General features: G+C 37.9%; 1 protein-coding gene across 2 annotated transcripts; it reads right to left on the bottom strand.

The window, feature by feature from the left end:
* Nucleotides 1–121: 121 nt before the first annotated feature.
* On the bottom strand, nucleotides 122–17095 carry LOC127641047 (tropomyosin alpha-4 chain). 2 transcript variants are annotated; one of them, XM_052123805.1, is made up of 9 exons: nucleotides 16775–17095; nucleotides 14502–14627; nucleotides 6426–6559; nucleotides 5689–5806; nucleotides 5535–5605; nucleotides 5356–5431; nucleotides 4016–4078; nucleotides 3848–3917; nucleotides 122–1095 (listed from the first exon to the last, which is right to left on the bottom strand). In XM_052123805.1, exons 1-9 carry the CDS (start codon nucleotides 16886–16888, stop codon nucleotides 1013–1015), a joined length of 855 nt encoding a protein of 284 aa, XP_051979765.1. In that variant the 5' UTR covers nucleotides 16889–17095; the 3' UTR covers nucleotides 122–1012. The 2 variants fall into 2 exon arrangements, with proteins under 2 accessions (XP_051979765.1, XP_051979766.1); XM_052123806.1 differs by lacking the exons at nucleotides 14502–14627; nucleotides 16775–17095 and adding an exon at nucleotides 11170–11676 and having other exon boundaries at nucleotides 124–1095.
* Between the last annotated feature and the right edge of the window lie 2323 nt (nucleotides 17096–19418).

Below are 19418 nucleotides of genomic sequence, written 5' to 3'. Positions count from 1 at the left end.
CTGTTATGGATAGTAGGCCTACTACATTTGGTTCAAGTGATGAAACATTTTGAAAGATAATTTATAAAACAGGGTAATCATACATACACCGACTTTTTATACAAATTTATTACACAAGAGAGTGGAAAAGAAACTTATGAGGCATTTTATAATAATTGACAGAAAAAAACTATGAATTCACAAAAAAAGTCTAGTTAATGAACTGGTATTCCCTTGGTCTTTGTTTGTCCCCATTTTATGGTGGCTTTATTATTACCATATTCACGTGATATACCATATTGACATCATTTCCAGTGGCACCATTTACAAATCTTATTGGTACAACCATGGTGTTTTCTGGTACTTTCTTAAATGCCAAATGGAATCAAATCATGCAATTAAAAAATAAAAAAAATTATATTTAATAAAGCATCATCAATCATTTTGCGATGTTATTCCTCAAATGTCCCACTATCAGTCAGTTATAACGTTTGTGATGCAGTGCACCATTTGACCAATAGGTGGCAGGCTTGACACAGTCAAAAACTCTGCATGGAAAACTTGCACTTTTAAAGACTTCATTTGCCCGGGAATCATTAATGCCAAATATTCGAGGGAATGTTGAGGTATTTTTACCCAGCACACTAACGTATACACTTTCCATGTGGTATAGCATTTATTAAGCTACTTATAACATTGTTTCAGTGGGGAAACAGAGACATAGCACCTCAGGAGAAACGTCAGCTAATTATTTAGAAAGCTTTGGTAGGGATTGGTGTGTTACAGTGTGAAGAATTTACATGATTCCTTTGATCATGGTATAAATGGGGAGGGGGGGTATACTTGCTAGTTTTTATTATTGGGATGGTTACCTCCCCCCTGGAATCCAGGGAACAAAAAATGCTAAAGAAATATCTAAAAATTCAAATTATTCTTCTGTGAGAAAATATGGCTTAATAGCTTGAGATTTGGAGTGAATGAGAGTATTTGTGTAATGTTGATGGATGGATGTCTTTCTTTCTCTCTCATCCTCTTATAAGCTGTTCAGCTCTTGAAGTGTCTGATCCAGGACTTGATGCATTCCCAGGTTTTCTTCTTTAGCACTAGATAATTTTTCTAAAAAATGAGAAAGGAAAATAATTAGATACTATGGCCTTTTTAATGTTAGTTTAGAACATTAAAATGCTGCTTAGTGCCCTTGTTTATTGATTAATCCACAACCACACAACAGTGTTGGAAACATCAAAATTAATTTGGTAAGTATGTCATGTACAGCATTCAGTGACAATAACGTTTGTGTATGAATCATTTTTCAATAGCCAAATGAAAGAATCTTTCATCAGTGAGGATTAATAAAATATTACACAAACATTTGTAGAAGCTGTAAATCACTCATCATGACTGAAATGTAACCTCACCTTTGTGGAAATCACAAGTAGAGTAGAAAACTGGCAAAACTATCTCGTACAGATCTACACTAGCATTTAATGGTTATTTTTTAATTACTTTAAAATTACTTCCAAACACTTAATTGTGGCTGAGCCTAAAGCCCAAAGTATACTTCGGTTTTGACGCGAACGTTTAGCGTCTGCGTACAGTCGAATGCGAGCCTATCAAAGTATACTTTGTTTTACTGTGGCGGTTGACACATCTGCACTACGGCTACAGTTGTTGGGTTTCCATCCAAAATGTTTTGCATTTTTTAAGCATTTTTCTAAAAATTTGTCATAACAAAATACAAATTGTTGCACGTTTCCATCCATTACAAAATGTGTATTATCATGTGGGAGCTGCCTCATCATGATGGAGCAGCTGAATGACCTCTCCCTGCTTTGGGTACAATTTTATTTGCAAGATTGGAGCAATCTCATTTTATTAAATGCATCCACGATATAATGTGAGCTAAAATAGCTGTGATGCCCACACAACGCCAGTCTCTGCATATCTGGGATCGCCCGCTCTAAAATTGTTCTGGCGGATTATGAGGACCCACTTTATCGACCAGCTGTGGGTTAAACACTTCTGATGACAAGCGCTATGTTCAAAGAACCGTGTGCCAAGGTTGGACCTTTCGGTGGGCTAGTAACATCAAGCTATTGCACACTCATATCACATGCACGAATGGTCAAAATATGTCATCGTTTTGCGAATAAACCATATCCATCACTTTACTTCACTAAAGTGAAACTCTAGAAAATCCACCACCTTACCTAAGCGCATACAATTTTAAGCGAATTTACCAAGTTTATTCGCATGTCAATCGTTTCCATTCAGGACTTGTTTTGCTCAATTTCAAAATGTGCATAACAATAGTTGGATGGGAACCCACCTTATGAGATACTGGACTATAACTCCTCAGGAGTTTAGACACATTAAGATGTTTTTATATTCTTCGGATTTGAGTTATACAAATGCAGGTGTCTCCTGATCTCCTCACAGACACACTCTTGATGTCTCTACTATTGTTTACTTGCAATTACATCTTCTTATAGCGCTTCTTGATGACCGGCTCAAATGTGAGTGTTGCCACTTTGTGGACCCACTAATTAGTGCAAATGCATTCGCATTTTGCGCATTTAAAGATAGAAATATTGGGCTTCGCTCATTCAGCGCTCAAGCACTATGCTGATGATGAACATCCATGTTGTGAGTATCCATGTTTGACCGAAGTATACTTTGGGCTTTATAGTCCTATCAATAATTACACTGGATCCAATCGGTCCTCATAATAAAGTATTATCAATGAAAACAGACTGAAATTTTGAGAGACTGAAATGGGACAACAAGATCTTTTTTATTGAGACTAGCATTGGCATGGCACATTGAAGAGAATGAGGCAGATGTGAAGAAAGTAGCAAGAAATATGTAATGTCATTGAGAGCATGGTCCAGCTCCTCAGAGATGGCTTTATATTTCAGCTTCTGAGCATAGAGTTCATCTGAAGATCAGCAGGAAAAGCAGGAAAGCGAAACATGAAAAGCAGCAACGAACAAAAACCAAATGGAAAAAAGAGAGAGACAAGAGAAAGTTAATGGGTATGGAAAAGCTACTCAAGAAAATGTGCTATGAAGCTCACAGAGATCTTTGTAGACATTCTATCTGGTTAATTTCCAATAACAACCTAAGCAAATCATATGATGGTAATGACTCTAAAATTTCCATATGTTTCAGAAGATATGCTCCCTAGTTACTTTTGCTAGTCATATAGACCTTTAATAAGCAAATGCATAGTTCAGTCCTGTAAAGAGCTGACTTGTGCTCGTGTAGGAAACAGACATACTTTATTACTCTTGGGACAGAAGCAATATTACTCTTGTTCAAACTGATTCCATATACTCAGTCGAATATATCATCTTCCAATAAAGGGTTCCAGCAGTTGAAACACAAGCTTGTTGGATCTCTGACAGAACTGATCTAAAACAATATGGTGTTGTGAGTTTCAAAAGGTTTTATAACCATTATATAGACAGGAGAGGAAGTCCTGTCTGTGAACTGTAGAAACTTGTATAATCAATGGAGGATTTTTAAATGATTCTTACTTGGTAATTTCTGGTTATTTCTGGTGGAAAGGTGAAAAGTTCAATTATCTACTTGGTCTTCACTAAAGCAGTTTAGTGTGAATCAGAGCAGCAGTGTTGGGAAAGCTACTTTAAAACTGTTGCTGCCAAAGCTACAAGCTAATAATAATTGTACTGATTCAAATAAATATAGTTTTTGAACCGATTTGCAAGAACAAACCATCCAAATCAAATGGTTTGCTAAAATGAACCAACTTGAAAGCTAGCTATTTCAATTAAACCTCTATTCCACACTGAGCTTCCACGCTTCACACAAAAAAAATTAAAACAACTAATTAACGTGTTTGTACCTTCCAGGTCATCAATGGATTTTTCCAGTTTGGTCACTGTTCTTTCTGCAAACTCTGCACGGGTCTCAGCCTGATAAACACAATAAGGAATTTGCAGAAGTTGAATCAAGAAATTGGGTACAGGGAAGAGCTGCTCATCTTTGACCTTGATTAATTTATTTGCTTTACCTCCTTCAGCTTGTCACTGAGAACCTTGATTTCTTCTTCATACTTGTCCTCTTTTTCTGAGTACTGTAACATACACAAACAATGTTACAGCCAATCCACTTCACATACCAACACATTTAATAAATCAATGAAATTCATGCTCTGATACAAAAGAGGTGGGCTTCCTAAGACCAATACTTTTATCTTCTTAAGGTAAGTTGCACACCTAACGAGAAGTAGCATGCCACGCTGCGTCACATGTAAGATAAAGCGATGGCATAGAATCGTTCTGTATGCTCTAGCTTAATTTCAGAGACAACTTGACAATCTCTCCACATTGAATTTATCACGTTGGTGAATGTGGTAACATTTTACAAGTCTTTGTTTGCTACGTAGGTAGCCATGTGACATTAAAAGTTACATAGTAACTATCTATATAGTAAGTGAATGTTAGCTTGCTAGCCTGAACGTTAACTAAACAGGTTATTTGATATATTATTAGTTTGTGTCTTAAAGCCAGTTTGGGGTCCAATTTGATGGAAGAACAAGAACAACAAGTGTTGTACAATTTTTTGCAAACATTAATAACAGAATTAAATAGAACTTATAAAATGTTAAAAAGAACAAATTAATAAAACATTATAAAACCTACACAAAAAAACTGTTATAATTCTCAACCAACATTATAGGCTAAAGAGAAAAAATGTGTCTTCAATCTAGATTTAAATATAGGCAATGTGGAAGAAGACCTAACGACAAATGGGAGTGCATTCCACAACCTGGGGGGTGCAACCACAAACGCCCGATCACCTTTGGTTTTTCAAACGGGATCGAGGAACAGAGAGGAGTAACTGATTTGATGATCGAAGAGACCTAGGTGCCGAATGTAGATGAAGTAAATCGGCAATGTACTGAGGGGCTAAACCATGCAAGGCCTTATAAACATACAGCACAACCTTGAATTTAACTCTGTAACTAACTGGAAGCCAATGAAGGGAAGCGAGAACTGGGGTAATTTGCTCTCTTTTCTTGGTACCCGTTAGAAGTCTAGCTGCTGCATTTTGGACTTCTTGCAGACATGAGAAAGAAGATTGAGACAGACCCACATATAAGGCATTGCAGTAATCCAGCCGGGATGTAATAAGAGCATGAATCACTATTTCCAAGTCCAGGGAAGCCCCTTGAAGTCATAGCCGGATATCATCAATTGATGCCAAATTGTGGCAGCAGTGGAGTTCAGAGACAACAATGGTTTGGAATTTTAGGACGTTGTATGTTGTCTGTCTACCACTGTAGCCCCTTTTGGTGCACTCAGGATTGTTGTGTGAATGCAATCAGATAGGAGGAAGGCGTTTACTTACTTTCTCTGACTGAGCCTCTAGGGATTTAAGGTTGTTGGTAACATTTTTCAACTCCTCCTCCAAATCGGTAGATTTGCTGCAAGCATTCAAGCAGAAAACACAATGTTTTTAACCAGCCAATCACAAATACCCATGCATTGTTTTGAAGTCTGCATAGTATGAGAATTGGCAGGCTATACCATTCTCCAACTTCGGCTCTCTCCTCGGCTCGTTCCAGCTCACCTTCAAGAATCACCAGTTTACGGACCACCTTTAGACAAGACAGAGTTCAGATAAAGAGCTTCAAATGTCAAACATCTGGAAGCAGTGTTACTACAGATGCTTGTAACTCACCTCCTCGTATTTGCGGTCAGCCTCCTCGGCAATGTGCTTGGCCTCTTTCAGCTGCATTTCTTGAATCTCCATCTTCTCCTCGTCCTTCATGGCGCGGTTCTCAATTACCTTCATACCTCTGGAGGAGAAACAGTGAAATCAGTGGTCAATAAAACCATTATTAATGGACATTGTTGATGGCCACTTCAGATATTTATGAGAGGTATAAAAAAAAAATCAGAGACAAACAATTGCTTCTGAGGACACAGGTAAAACCCCTTGAGGACTTGACTTGTTTATACGATCAGCTTATGGATTGTTCTCCTAAAATAAATGATGTTCTGGAGGCTAAAGGTAGGGTATACCTAGTTTATCCACATGGTGTTACATCTTGCGCTCGTAGGGCATTCTAGCCTTTTAAAGTGTACTCTTTTGTCCACAATACCATACAAAAGCATTCAACACACATCCACTATGACCGTTTTGTGATACTCTTTAGTACAGTCAACTTCAGGCTAGAAAAGTGGGCTTCGCAAGGACTGTACTGATGATGAAATTTAGCAGAACGTGGAAAACCGAAATATGCTTCAGCCTAACAGCAATAACAGCACTTGGTTGAGAGGGCCGATGTCCATGAAAAGCATGGTACGTATTGTAATCAGGGTTGCAACCATGTTTGTGCCTGAAGAAACATAGCCATTCATTGCTCCCTCCAATATTTATGAATGAATGCTCAGTAGGAGAAGACTTCTATTGACCTCTCGCTCTCATCTGCTGCCTTCTCAGCCTCTTCCAGTTTCTGCAATGCAGTACCCAGCCTCTCCTGAGCTCGGTCCAGTTCCTCCTCCACCAGCTGAATCCTGCGGTTCAGAGCCGCAACATCACCTTCAGCCTGATGACAATGAAAGGTAAAAGGTTAGTATGGCAGGCAAGGAGTCAGAGGTCCCCGTGTAGTAGGAGCCTAGACACAAGTGTACAAAATGTAATATGTAAGGGTTAATATACAGTCAACTGGTCATTATCGCAAAACACCCTAATGCGAAGAGAAGGGGTCTTATATTACCTATGAAACAGGAACAACTATGTAGGAAGTATACTGACTGGGATAACAGGCAATAGTTGAGCAGTCATTATACAAACATATTTGACCACAGAATGGCATGACTTATAAATCAGAATCAAGTAATCCAGAGAGCCATGTAAAACTTTAATAGAATAAAAACCTGTCTGGCATTGTCCTGGCATTTTTCTAAGTCTGTTGGGACTAATTCACAGGAATATGAACAAAGTTTACATGCCAATAACAAAATATATTTATAAAGTACTGAGATGATGCAAAATAGATGTAATCTAAATTGATCAAATGAAACAAAGCGCAACCACAAATGGAAAAACAAATAATTTTTTCACCCTTTTACGACCGCAACCCTGTTGCGATTCAAACAAAGATTGGCCTCAGAAGGAACACAATGGTGCCTCTGTGACGTTTTTCTGTTTAAAGAGACCGCACAGACAAACTGCCCATTTACTACATTAATACTTGCACTATAATTATGACAAATATCACCACGGCTCTCTTACAGTGTGGACGCTCAATTGAGCAAGCACACAATCCTGTCAGAATAGTAGGAAAATCTCGCAGCCAAGTAGTTGTATATGTGTTTAAAATTTGAGTTCCTAGGAAAAAGAGTAAGAGGAAACAAAGCATATGGGAAAACTCAAATAGAGCCAATCATTTCTTAGCCATTTTCTGATCACACCTTTTCAGTTTTGAGTCTGAGCTACTCAGTGTTTCAACCACCAAGCTCCTGGAAGTATGGCTTCCTGGCTACAGCTTTGTTTCAATGGATCATTTGGAATGTAAACAGTAGTAAACAGATCAAGGATGAAGTAACGCACTACTTTCAAGGTTTTATTTATAGCTGGTTTACTACTGGATGGCATAAATAGGTCTAAGCTTTATTAAATACATAAATTAATGTAATATATCATAGTATACTTCACAAGTATCGGACTCGAAAACTAAATGCAATGTCTAAACTTACATTTATACCAGTAGTGCATTTGAATAACATAGTATTTTCTCAATGGTAGATGCCAAAACATAACTTCACCCAGTATATGCTATTGATAACCATGTCTGATATGCCATCGTTAAAAAAAATGGTGGTCAAATGAACATTTTCTAGCACATATTTAATGAGCATATCAAATAATGAGTGCTTTTAAAAAGATAGTTCATCCAGTAAATTATGACTTGAAGTTTTATTTTGGGTGAACAATACCTTTTATCCCTCTATGTCTGAGCAACAGCATATTGAAGGAGTTCGAAGTATTAAACACCTCCAAATAAAAGGGCCATACTTAAAGAGTGGAGGAGAAAAAATGCACAGGAAATGGACACACAACACATCCTCTCCCCTCCCAACATGCTCATTCAGTTCAGGGTCAGGATACTCCCTTATGAGCCATGCCCTTTCCTTAGTCACCATGTTTGCTGGCTGCTTTAGATGCAAGCCATATATGGTAACACAAGCTCTGGAGAATGATTGTGATAAAATGCCAAAAGGTTTTAAAAACAATCACCCTGAAGAATATAAAAAATAAATAAAGGCACTAATGTAGTCATGTTTTATCAGGAAAAAAAGAGGCAAGCAATGTCAACTACAGCGTCTGTGAGCCTTGAACAGTTTATCAGGAACTAAGCAAACCTAAATGGCACCTATTTGTGCTGTTGAGCAGCAAGATTCCCAGATCCATGGATTCCCTGCACAAACTAGACCAAGCCAAAGGGAAATCTGCACAGAAGTTATTAAGAGGCCTTATATGATTTTGTGTCTAACCACACTGTTTTTCAATTTCTTTTCTATGTAACCATGCATAGGTTAAAAAAAAAAAATAAAAAAAAAGCGTATTGATACTTCTGCTTTCTGTTATATTTTTGTTTTGCATTTAGATTATTTAAGAAAGTTAGGAAACGTAGCACAAGAACACGTTCCGTCTGAACAGCTCATAAGGCCACGTCCAAACGAATGCGTTTTCGCTTGAAAACTCAATTTCGCTATGTTTACGACTCCACAGACCTGCATTCTTTGTAAAACAAAAAACGGATTAGTGTGAATGTGGCCTAAGACAAACAGATCTTATTAGAACCACAATGACGTCCATGTCCAAATGTCAAAGTATACATTCAAGGTTGAAATGTGAGTAAATAACCTGGTACTTCGGTTGCCGTATAGAAGACTTGCTTCTGTGAGAAGAGACAGTACCTACTATCATGTATGACACTGAGCAAACACTAAAACAAACCCTATCAATATAATGACCTTTTTTATGGGCTGATATTATGAAAATAATGCCTCATTAATCAGATTAAAGTGTAAATGAAGTGCAGTCTCTCTTTTTAAGTAATGAAAGGCTATTATCTAAAGGTCTTGTTAATAAAAGTGCCATATTAGAGAGTGTTGTGTAAGTGCAAAGTTGCTACCAATTTCTAACTGTGGTAACATTACAGACTAAGTATTATGGAGCAAGCTTCCTTCTGTATGACAAGACTTTTAAAAGACATGCAAAGGAGGTTCTGATATCCTTTTTAACGCCATGGGAACTGTCAATGCAAATTGAGGCTTTGAGCTCCATTCTTCTGTGCAACTTGCTAGTATTACTCATTAGAACCAATAGTACTGATTCCTTTCCCATTGCTATAAGCCTTTGGCTTGCAAGGTTTGTAAGGCACTACTCTTGTAAAGCTGCAATGGAACTACATATTTAGTGAAAAGATCTATAATAATAAATGTAATTGAATTGTGGTTTCACAACTATTGGAAAATCTTTTGCAAATAGTCTCTGTTATTTGCTTGACATTAAGCACAACTACGAATTATGATCATCATGAAGAGCTAATAGTTCATGCCAGTCCCTGTCATGATGACAATGGGTGGCGGCACTCTGTTTTGGAAATGACTGACTTAAAGCTCCACCCCAATGAAGGAAACAGGGAGGTTCGTGTGGAAGAGGGATGCTGTGAGAATTGTCGAGAGTGTGACAAGCAGCTGTTAATACATTTAATGTTTTGATTGGTAGGTTTATATGAACACAAACCTCTCCAAACTTTCCTAAGACCTCTATTAAATCTAACGGACAACAGATACAAAAATAAACTTTTAAGTCATAGACAAAGACACATTGTTGGTTTTCAAACAATTGAGGAACATACTGATCCTTCTAAACATGACTTTAGTGAAGCAGTATCAGCTTCCTGCTGCATGGTCTTTTGAGAATGAAAGAGGGTCCACAGGAAACTCAAAATTGGAATAGATACAACATCCTGACTCAGTTCCTTTGGGAGCTCAAGATGGGGCCATGGTAGTTAAGAGTATGTGACATACTCAACAGATGGTTAAAAAAAAGTCTAGTTCTTCAATTTGAAAACTATGAATCCTAAATTTCCAGGTTTAATATAGAACATTCTTCGCATACAGCAACTTGAGCTTAAGGGTTCCAAGGGATGAGTCATTAAATGTACTCAAATTGATCGTCTATGTCCCCCAAGGAGTATGGGGGAAGGAAACTTTAAAAACATGCATATTGGCATCTAAAAATATATATATTTTTAAACATTTCACTAAAATGCTTCACATTATCTGCCATATAGAACCACCTTTGCAGTTGGATCAATGAACTTTTCAAGGATGAATGGATGGATGGGTGGATAAATGGATGGATGGATGGAGAGTCCAATATGTGTAATATGGCTGAATCGACATTAATACATTAGCTTAAACCAATGAAAGCCATTTAAAATAGGCACATCAAGTATTACTAGCTCGCTAAGGTGATGGATAGATTGCTAGAAGGGTGGATGAGAGTACAATAAATGTAATATGGCTGAATCAACATGAATACATTAGGTTATACCAATTAAAGCCATTTAATAGGATCAGATCAAGTATTACTAGCTCTTAGGTGATGGATGGATGTATGTCTGGATGGATAGATTATACATTAATATATAAATAATATATCATATCAATTATACATTAACAAGTACAAACTAAGATAACTAGAGGGCATATGTGAATTAAATACAAAGCAAGTTCTGCAAACCCCTGAATAAAACACTACAGATGGAGTTATTCAATCAAATAAATACAAAGTGTAGAGTGATTTGTGAGACTTACACTCACAAATGAATATAAGCCTGTTTTTAAAAAGCGTTTATGCCAAATAAAAGTGACTAAAAATGTCACTCCTATTGCCTATAAATATTCTCCAGTTAGATTGTCCATCTTTGAACCAACGCCTTTCATTCCACATGAACCTCACGTTAGCATCCAGGTCCAACTGCACCTAAACATGCAATTATCGTCTTCAAAGGAGCATGAGAGCTTTTTATAGACGCTTGTCTTCACAGAGGCAACACGTAGAAGAGCCCAGAGAGTAGGGGGGAAATTAGAATGAAGAAGACAGAAATAAGAAGAGGAAGTAAAGCTTTTTTCTCACTTTCTCTCGGAGCTCCCGTTCATTGTCCAGCTCGCGCTGTAAAACTAAAGCCCGGTCTTCTGCGTCGTCCGCTTGCTGTTGCAAAGTTTGGATTTTTCTCTTAACAGCGTCCAAAGAAGTCGCACCTGTCATTTTAACTACTTTATTTAAATTATATGTACTACTAGAAACAAAACGAACTACAATTTTGATAATACAATGTGTGCAAAGACGCAAAAAAGTTTTTTTTTTTGTTTTGTTTTTGTTTTTAAACAACTAAAAAAAAGTCACAATTTAACGCTTACAAAAATACAATCCCGAAAATGCGTTAAAATAACGGAATGGTGCCGCACTTGAATGGCCAGTGCAAAGAATGACTTAAAAAGAGACAGGCTGTTCAGATTCTTCCCACTTGTATTTCAAGTCCGGATCAATTCAAAAAAAGGTTTGATTAACAAAGAGGTTTTCACAGGAGGTTATTCCCGTCTCATGGAGTCATTGGAATGTTACGTGTGGGATTTTAAGGAAGCAACTTGAACAGAAAAGTGACTAGTATGTAGCAGTCCTGACGACGTCACAATGGGCGGACCGCGCGGGAATGCTTTTCAATTCAGCCTGGTTGTGTCTTAATTTCATTTCTTTCACCGGATTTGCGTCACATTTTACTTACACTGTAGTAGTAACTCAATAGCTCACTGATTATAGTCATTGTAGCTGTTTTTAAGCCAAATATTTCTTTAGTTATTCACTTTTTCATTACTGGTTTAGGATTTGCCATTCAGTTCCACAGATATTATTTCAGAGCTTCTGCTGCGATACAAAAAGTAAAACTTTTACTAACATGATGTAGCCAGGTATGTTTCTGAATAATTTTTTTTGCATTTATTTTTTATTGTCTCCCTTTTATCCTCAATTTGTAATGCCCAATTCCCAATGTGCTCTAGGTCCTTGTGGTGGCGTAGTGGCACAGCGTCTGAGACATCAGTCCGCACATCTTATCACATGGCTTGTTGAGCATACCGTGGAGACGTAGCGCGTGTTGAGGCTTCACGCTATTCTCCACGATATCCACGCACAACTCACCAAGCACCCCACCAAGAGCAAAAACCACATTACGGTGACCACAAGGAGGTTACCCCATGTGACTCTACCCTCCCTAGCAACCGGGCCAATTTGGTTGCTTAGGAGACCTGGCTAGAGTCACTCAGCATTCCCTGGATTCAAACTCGTGACTCCAGGGGTGGTAGTCAATTTCTTTACTCAATGAGCTACCCAGGACCCCTGATTCTGAATTATTAAGTAATTGTTCAAATGTGGACAAAACCATTTAATTTAGATATAATCACATCAATATCAAGCACTTTTTTCTTTTTTTTTTTCTTCCAATTTGTAATGCCCAATTCCCAGTGTGCTCTAAGTCCTCATGGTGGTGTAGTGACACATCTCAATCCGGCTGGCAGAAGACAAATCTCAGTTGCCTCCGCATCTGAGACCGTCAATCCGAGCATCTTATCACGTGGCTTGTTGAGCGTGTTACCATGTAGACATAGCTCATGTGGAGGCTTCACGCAATTCTCTGCGGCATCCAGGCACAACTCACAACACGCACCCCACCGAGAAAGAACCACATTAACGCGACCACGAGGAGGTTACCCCGTGTGACTCTACCCTCCCTAGCAAACGGGCCAATTTGGTTGCTTAGAAGACATGGCTGGAGTCACTCAGCACGCCATGGATTCGAGCTCATGACTCCAGGGGTGGTAGTCAGCATCTTTACTTGCTGAGCTACCTAGGCCCCCTCAAGCACATTTTTAGTATATCTGACAAAACCATTTTGAAGCCATTTCTAATAGTCCATTTTCATCTAAACAATTAATACCTGCAATGGGTTTTAGAGACTTACAACTAACTATTTGCGTCTTGACGTTACACACCATTTTTTCTCTCAGAAATGTGCTTTTGTTCTGAAGACAAGGCAGGAATCTCGAAGCACTGATTTCATTAGTCACAGGAGTGTGGCCCTCTCCATTTGCTTTTGCCACATTCTTGGGATTCCAGAGCTTCTGCATGGCAACCGAAGCCCCAATCTCCCCTGCTGTTCCAGCAATTTATCAGTACCAGGCCTCTACAATCCCTTGTTCACAGAACTCATAGTGAGCATTGCATGCATTGGAGTATATTTTTCCCTTTCAGTATTTTTTAGGCGCTATGAATTCAGATATATAATTAGTTTATGGTTTCCTCTAATGCATGACATGTGGTAGGCTTGTCTAGAGCACATTTTCAGGGCAAAGCTCCAAAGGACTGAAATAGTGGTTGTGTCCCCAGCTTCAGGCCTCTCTCAGTCTGCCTTTACAAAAACTAAAATGTTCTACAGGAAATTATTCTAACACAGAACTACTGCATTTGTCTTGCTATTGGATGAAGTAGGATATTCTGATGTTCCGTAGCAATAGTTGTGTGGTCAAGGGACAAAAAAGCTGAGAATTATTCATATTCAATTGTCAGTAATGAACATAAAGAAAATAATGTACTTTGTAAAAATGTACTAACATTGTGTTTCACAGCTATTTCTATCTGTACTGACCCTTAAAAATAAATGTATTGGTGTGATCCTAATGTAGTTTTAGATGTTACCAAATGAAGCACCTTATTTAGGTTACAAAACATTGTTATAGTGGATAAACCTCGCATGGCCCAAATGAATATACACCATGCTGGAATCATTAGGGATTCACAAACAGCCTACTTGCCCATCCTTAGCTTCCTTCTCAAACTATGCAGTAATTTCCTTTGAGGTCATAGTAAGGAGGAACCTGAGCTTATCAGAGTGGTGGACAGGATGTACAAACTCAGAACCAGAGGTGTGATTACAGCAAGACTTAGATCTGGGAGAAGCAATAGTCACTTATGCATTGTAGTCCTAAGGCCAAGCAAGTTACATGTGGAGGTCATTCATTTTATATTATTTGAACATCAAATGATCTTTACCATTACGATGAGATAAAATGTACATTTTTGAAGGCATTATAAAAGCAATACTATGGAAAAAGGTATTTAAAAATATTCAGTGAAGATTGATTGATAATTTTTCTTGTGTTGACATGTTTTACAATGGAAACGTTTTACTCCCCGATAAATTCCCAACCATTTAAATGGTGCCATTACCCAGAAATTGACTAATTGGGGTGGAACCAACAGTGAGTAACGGAAATAAAAGAATCTTAACTAAGCAGCAAGGATGACTCAAGAAGTTTTAGAAAAATCATGTAGGGTCCAAATGATTCATTCTGATCCAGGTTTTTTTATTATTATAATTTCTTTGTCTTAGTCTATAGGAATGTGTCACTTACGTCAGCAGATTTTTTCTCAGACAGTTCCAGTTTCTCCTGGGCTTCTTTCAGGGCCTCTGAGTATTTGTCCTGCTCATCTTCAGTCTGTTTGAGTTTTTTCTGCAGGCCAGCCAGCTCATCCTCAAGCTGTTTAAGGAAGAATGAATAGACATATAAAACTGCACTGCACACATTAAATCATATAAGGGAATGTTTCTGGTCTCGGAATACTGTCTATATGGTTTTATTTAGTGATAATCAGTGTGACTAATACGTTTACAGATATTAACACTTCTCTACTGAAACTGTGATCGCTTCTTCAATATCAGGTCTACAGATAAGTGAGCAATATTAAACGGTTTAAGCTTAACAGTTAAGGCTATACTTTGGTTCAGTGTTGGGTGTAATCTATTAAACATTTTTGTAAAAGAAGTAGTTTAACGCATTACGTTTAAAATTCTTGTATTTAGATTACAGTAACCAACTTTAGATTCATTTACTTTTAAGTACATTACTTGTTTTACACATGACAAGATATTGTTGAGGAGAAACGTGGTTTCGAGTATACAACTTCTGTGTGACAATGAACAAGGAGGAAATATAGACGTTATTTTGAATTCGTGGAGCGGAAAAAGAAACTTTTCGTGATAAAGAGTTTTTAGAAAGTAATTAGTGATGTGATTACTTTTTAAATTAAATAATCATTAAAGTCAGTAATCTGATTACAATTTTAGATTAGTAGTGAATTACTTTTTTTTTGAGTAAAATACCCAGCACTGCTTTGGTTTTCAGCGTGCCACTTCTCACGCACAGAGTGTGCAACGCAAATTCCTTCATCGGTACAGTGCACGCAGACTGTTCGCATGCAAGCTAATGCGCAAGCGTCAAACGTGTCTGTATGGACTCATGTTCAAAAGAGTTTAGGCTGTATACTTAGTGTTTCCGCATGTCGTTTCATCTCGTGCAACAGTCACGCTTAGCCTTTTAAAGTATACTCTTTTGACCAAGACCAATATGGATGTGCATTTGATGTGCACTACAACTGATTTTTGATACTATATTTAACACAGCCAATGGCAGACATGCAAAGACACTTAGTGTATGCCACACATAATGTGCTTGTGATGAAATTTATGTCACGTGCACTGTGTGCGAGGCATAGCAGCAAGTCTACTTTGGCATAATACTTTGAAAGACTGAGCAAGACAGAACACCACGTGGAAAAATGAAGTATGGCTCAGCCTTTAGACATAGCCCAAAATCTGAAAATAAATGTGTGACCATTTAATTTGCTAAAAAACTTACCATTAAAATTACATAATTATAATGCACTACTATTAATTGATTTAAAAAAAACACTTTGCTAATATATGGCAAATCAGTATGGCTTGAATTTTATGCTCAAGGGTGGGTCTGTTAATCTACTCGGATTCCAGAGTTCCTGACTTCACTTTTCCTTTCATAACGTGTGGTGTTCTGAATAGTGGAACCAATATTGGTGGATTGACCTGTCGCACTTACTGGCTGTTTGCAATGAGCAAACAATAAGTCTTCATCTAGCTGTTATCCAGACCAACTTTCCAGAATTTTCCAATTACACACAAGCACATAAATTCACCATTGTATTGTATTTTGGACTTAAAAATATATTAATTTAATTGGATTAGAAACAAAATACCAAACCAAGTGGCATCTGCAAACAAATGATGCTAGACCTTATCTTAACTTTTCTTGTCCATTTTTTGGGATTACTGTGAACCAACTGGTCCCAAGGTAAGTTTTAGTGGATGTATGAAATCAATTTCTTTCAAGTTCACACAGGTGTAGTTCATCCCATTAACTATGGACATGTTCCACTAACATTTGACAACCAAAAAGTGTCCAAAAGTTCCAAAGTGTGCTTGTGCTATTGTTAAACCATTTAAGGGTGGTTTAAGTGTTTTGGGGCCATGGCAGGCCAACCACATAACATAATATTAAAATCCCAAATCAGAAATTGTACAAAACAAGTAGACATTGTTCTGAAAGACACACAATTGCAGCTCAAATGCATATTTGGTGTTCAGTTATGAAGTCTTGGCACACTTTGCAATCAATTTATAACCTTAGCTTTGAGTAATGTTGGACTTTTGTTTGGACTTCTTAATCTTTCCATGTTGCTCCGAGGTACCTACACACTGAATTTCAATCTAGGTTCTATTTGGATTCCATTTAAATTCCATCTATTGTCTTCTGTATATTTTTCTATCTGGATTCTATCAAGATTCTATACTTCTGATTTTCTATTGGTTTACCTGCTTGCATTTTTCCTCTGCTGCGTTCTGTTCCATCTCGGCCTGCTCTGCACGGTCGATGGCATTCTCCTTATCCAACTTGAGCATCTGCATCTTCTTCTTGATTGCCTCCATGGTTGCAAGTTGGTGTAGTGTCTGGGTCAAAAATTTAATTTAAGAATGCTACAACTGAACTGCAGTTCTTAGTCCTTCAGCTGAAAGTGTCACCAGACAAATGGATGGGAGGCGATTTTGAGAGCGAGCAGAAGTGAGATGGAGAAGAATGCATCTGATGCTGCCTGAAACCAAGGCTGCTAGCAATACATACAAACACTCTAATATACACTCACACACATATTCCCCTTCACTCCCCCACCCATCTCCAAATGTAGCCACTTCTGAGAAGGAATGGCCTGGACCAAACATAGTCTGAATGCACTTCTCCTTATTTGGAGTGGTGCATATTTTAAAAAAAACTAAAAAAAACAGATGGATGGAGAGGTGAGCAGTTAGGCCCTGTGTCCAGATTTAACCCCATAATTGAGCATAAGGCTGAAAGAACCATGTTACTTATACACATGTTAATGGTTTCTGTCATGTGAGGGAAAGAATAATTGATAAGCATTTGATTTATACCTTAAACAACTTCTATTACTTGAGACTTTTCATACCAGGGGAAGATGAACATTCATTTGGTGGTATTGCTGTTTGCGAGAATTCTGAAGAGAGACAACAAGGCTTTAAGATTTCTAGTCCCATCAAATCAAGACCCTGTTAGGTGATGTCCATTTAAAGACGAGTAGAACTGAGTAGATGTTTTAGTGGAGGCTTGGCTGTTTGCAAAGTCAAGCATTACTATTGTTCATACATAAAATGAGTCATTTTTCAAATCCCTAACCCTAAAGGTTCGGTCACATTTACATTTGCACTGTGAAATTTTGAAGGTGAAATACAGTCATCTCAATGGGAATCTACATGATCAGGACCTTCAGCTGACGGTACTTCTCATACACAGGGCACGTGATGCAAATTTGGTCATTAGCACAAAAGAGTGTACTTTGAAAGGCTAAATGCTCGACCATGCGCGAGACAAAAGGCATACAAAAAAAAGTATACCCTAGCCTAAACCTGTCCTGGATCTTTTGTGAAATGGACATGAATGATCCCTAAAATCTGGCGGCTTGTTGTGGAGCGATGCGTTTACTTCATAGCAATCGGAAAGACAATGTTTACGATACAATTGGTTAAAAAATCCCTTAAATTTACACTGGTGGAGGGACCCAAGCCATATCTAGGGTTCAGATTTTGGGGTGGGCTCTTTGAGCTAGTAGTCAGCCATCTGAAATCCACCCAGTGCATCATACCAACCACCTAGCAAGATTACATTTTTGCACCTCTCACAGAAACTTCAGAAAATTTTAAAATCAAATTAATCTAGGTGTAATCTAGTGAATACCTACAGCGGAAAGCAAACTATTTTTCTGTTCCATTCACTACCATGTTCAGGTAACATCTGTAAAGAAGAGATGTGCAAACTTGTTGAGACCAAAAGTACCATTGAAAGTTCTGGCATTGCAATCTAGGAAAGAAATGCAGAATGTCACACTCTTAGCTGCTTAGCTGCTATAACTGGCTCATTTACCATTCATATATATTTTCGATTAACCATGTATGTAAAACAGAATAGTGACTGAGACTAGAGGCTGAAACATAATTCACAGAAATACGTGTTATGCAGATGCGAGAGCTTGGCCACCACTTTTCCAATGTGCAGTCTGGTTGAACTTGCTTAACAAGCAAGTTTGCATTACCATGGCGAGAAGGGTCAGTCTGCGTCCTAGAAGACTACTAAAAGGTACGCCCACTAAAAGGCAAGCCAACTAAAAGGCAAGCCCACTACAAAGCAAGCCCACTACAAGTTACGCCCCCTTCAAATAACAACCGAAATGCTGAAGTCTTGCAACAATTAGAACAGATTCATACACTGAGTTTGTTGTGTTTATTTGGAGTCCCGCAGCATCCCTACAACTACACCTATTCCTACCCCTATGCCTAACCCTGCCCACAAAGATTAAAACTAAACAGTTTTTAAATCATTAAATATACTGCAACTTTAAAGTTCTATAGAATACAATCATTCTGCAGTATCATTAGGTGGCGACAGTGAGGAGAAACGTGATGAAAATGAAGCGAAGATACTTTGTGAACTGGTTAGCTATTAAGCTAACTGGAGAAAAGAGAACAGATAATTTTTTTAAAATTTTTTAATATATGACATCTAATTTTAAAGTTATCCAGAAAATGCATAAGAGTTTAAAAGTTCTTTCAATCGCTTTGTGATCCAAGTGGGGTGTTACTCACAGTGGGCATGTCTTGTAGTTGGTGTTCCTTGTCGTCTTGCAGGACGCAAACAGATACACTTGACTTAGGCAGGAACAAACCTCAAGAGGTTGATAGTTACCTAAAATGGATGTGTTATCAGGTAAGTTGCTAAATATATTGACTTTACTTTACATTCCCAGCAATAATTTCTTCAAACTGTTGTTCCTTCATAACAAGAGTTGGCTTGAAAGAGAAAACTCCCTTTTAGAAGTAGACAATAATGTACGCTACAACATCATTTGCTGCAACTTTGAGAATGTAACGCGTACATGCATTGTGTAAT

This window comes from Xyrauchen texanus, chromosome 50 (genome assembly GCF_025860055.1).
Source record: "Xyrauchen texanus isolate HMW12.3.18 chromosome 50, RBS_HiC_50CHRs, whole genome shotgun sequence".
Classification (NCBI taxonomy): domain Eukaryota; kingdom Metazoa; phylum Chordata; class Actinopteri; order Cypriniformes; family Catostomidae; genus Xyrauchen; species Xyrauchen texanus.
This window is presented reverse-complemented; position numbering and strand designations above follow the sequence as displayed.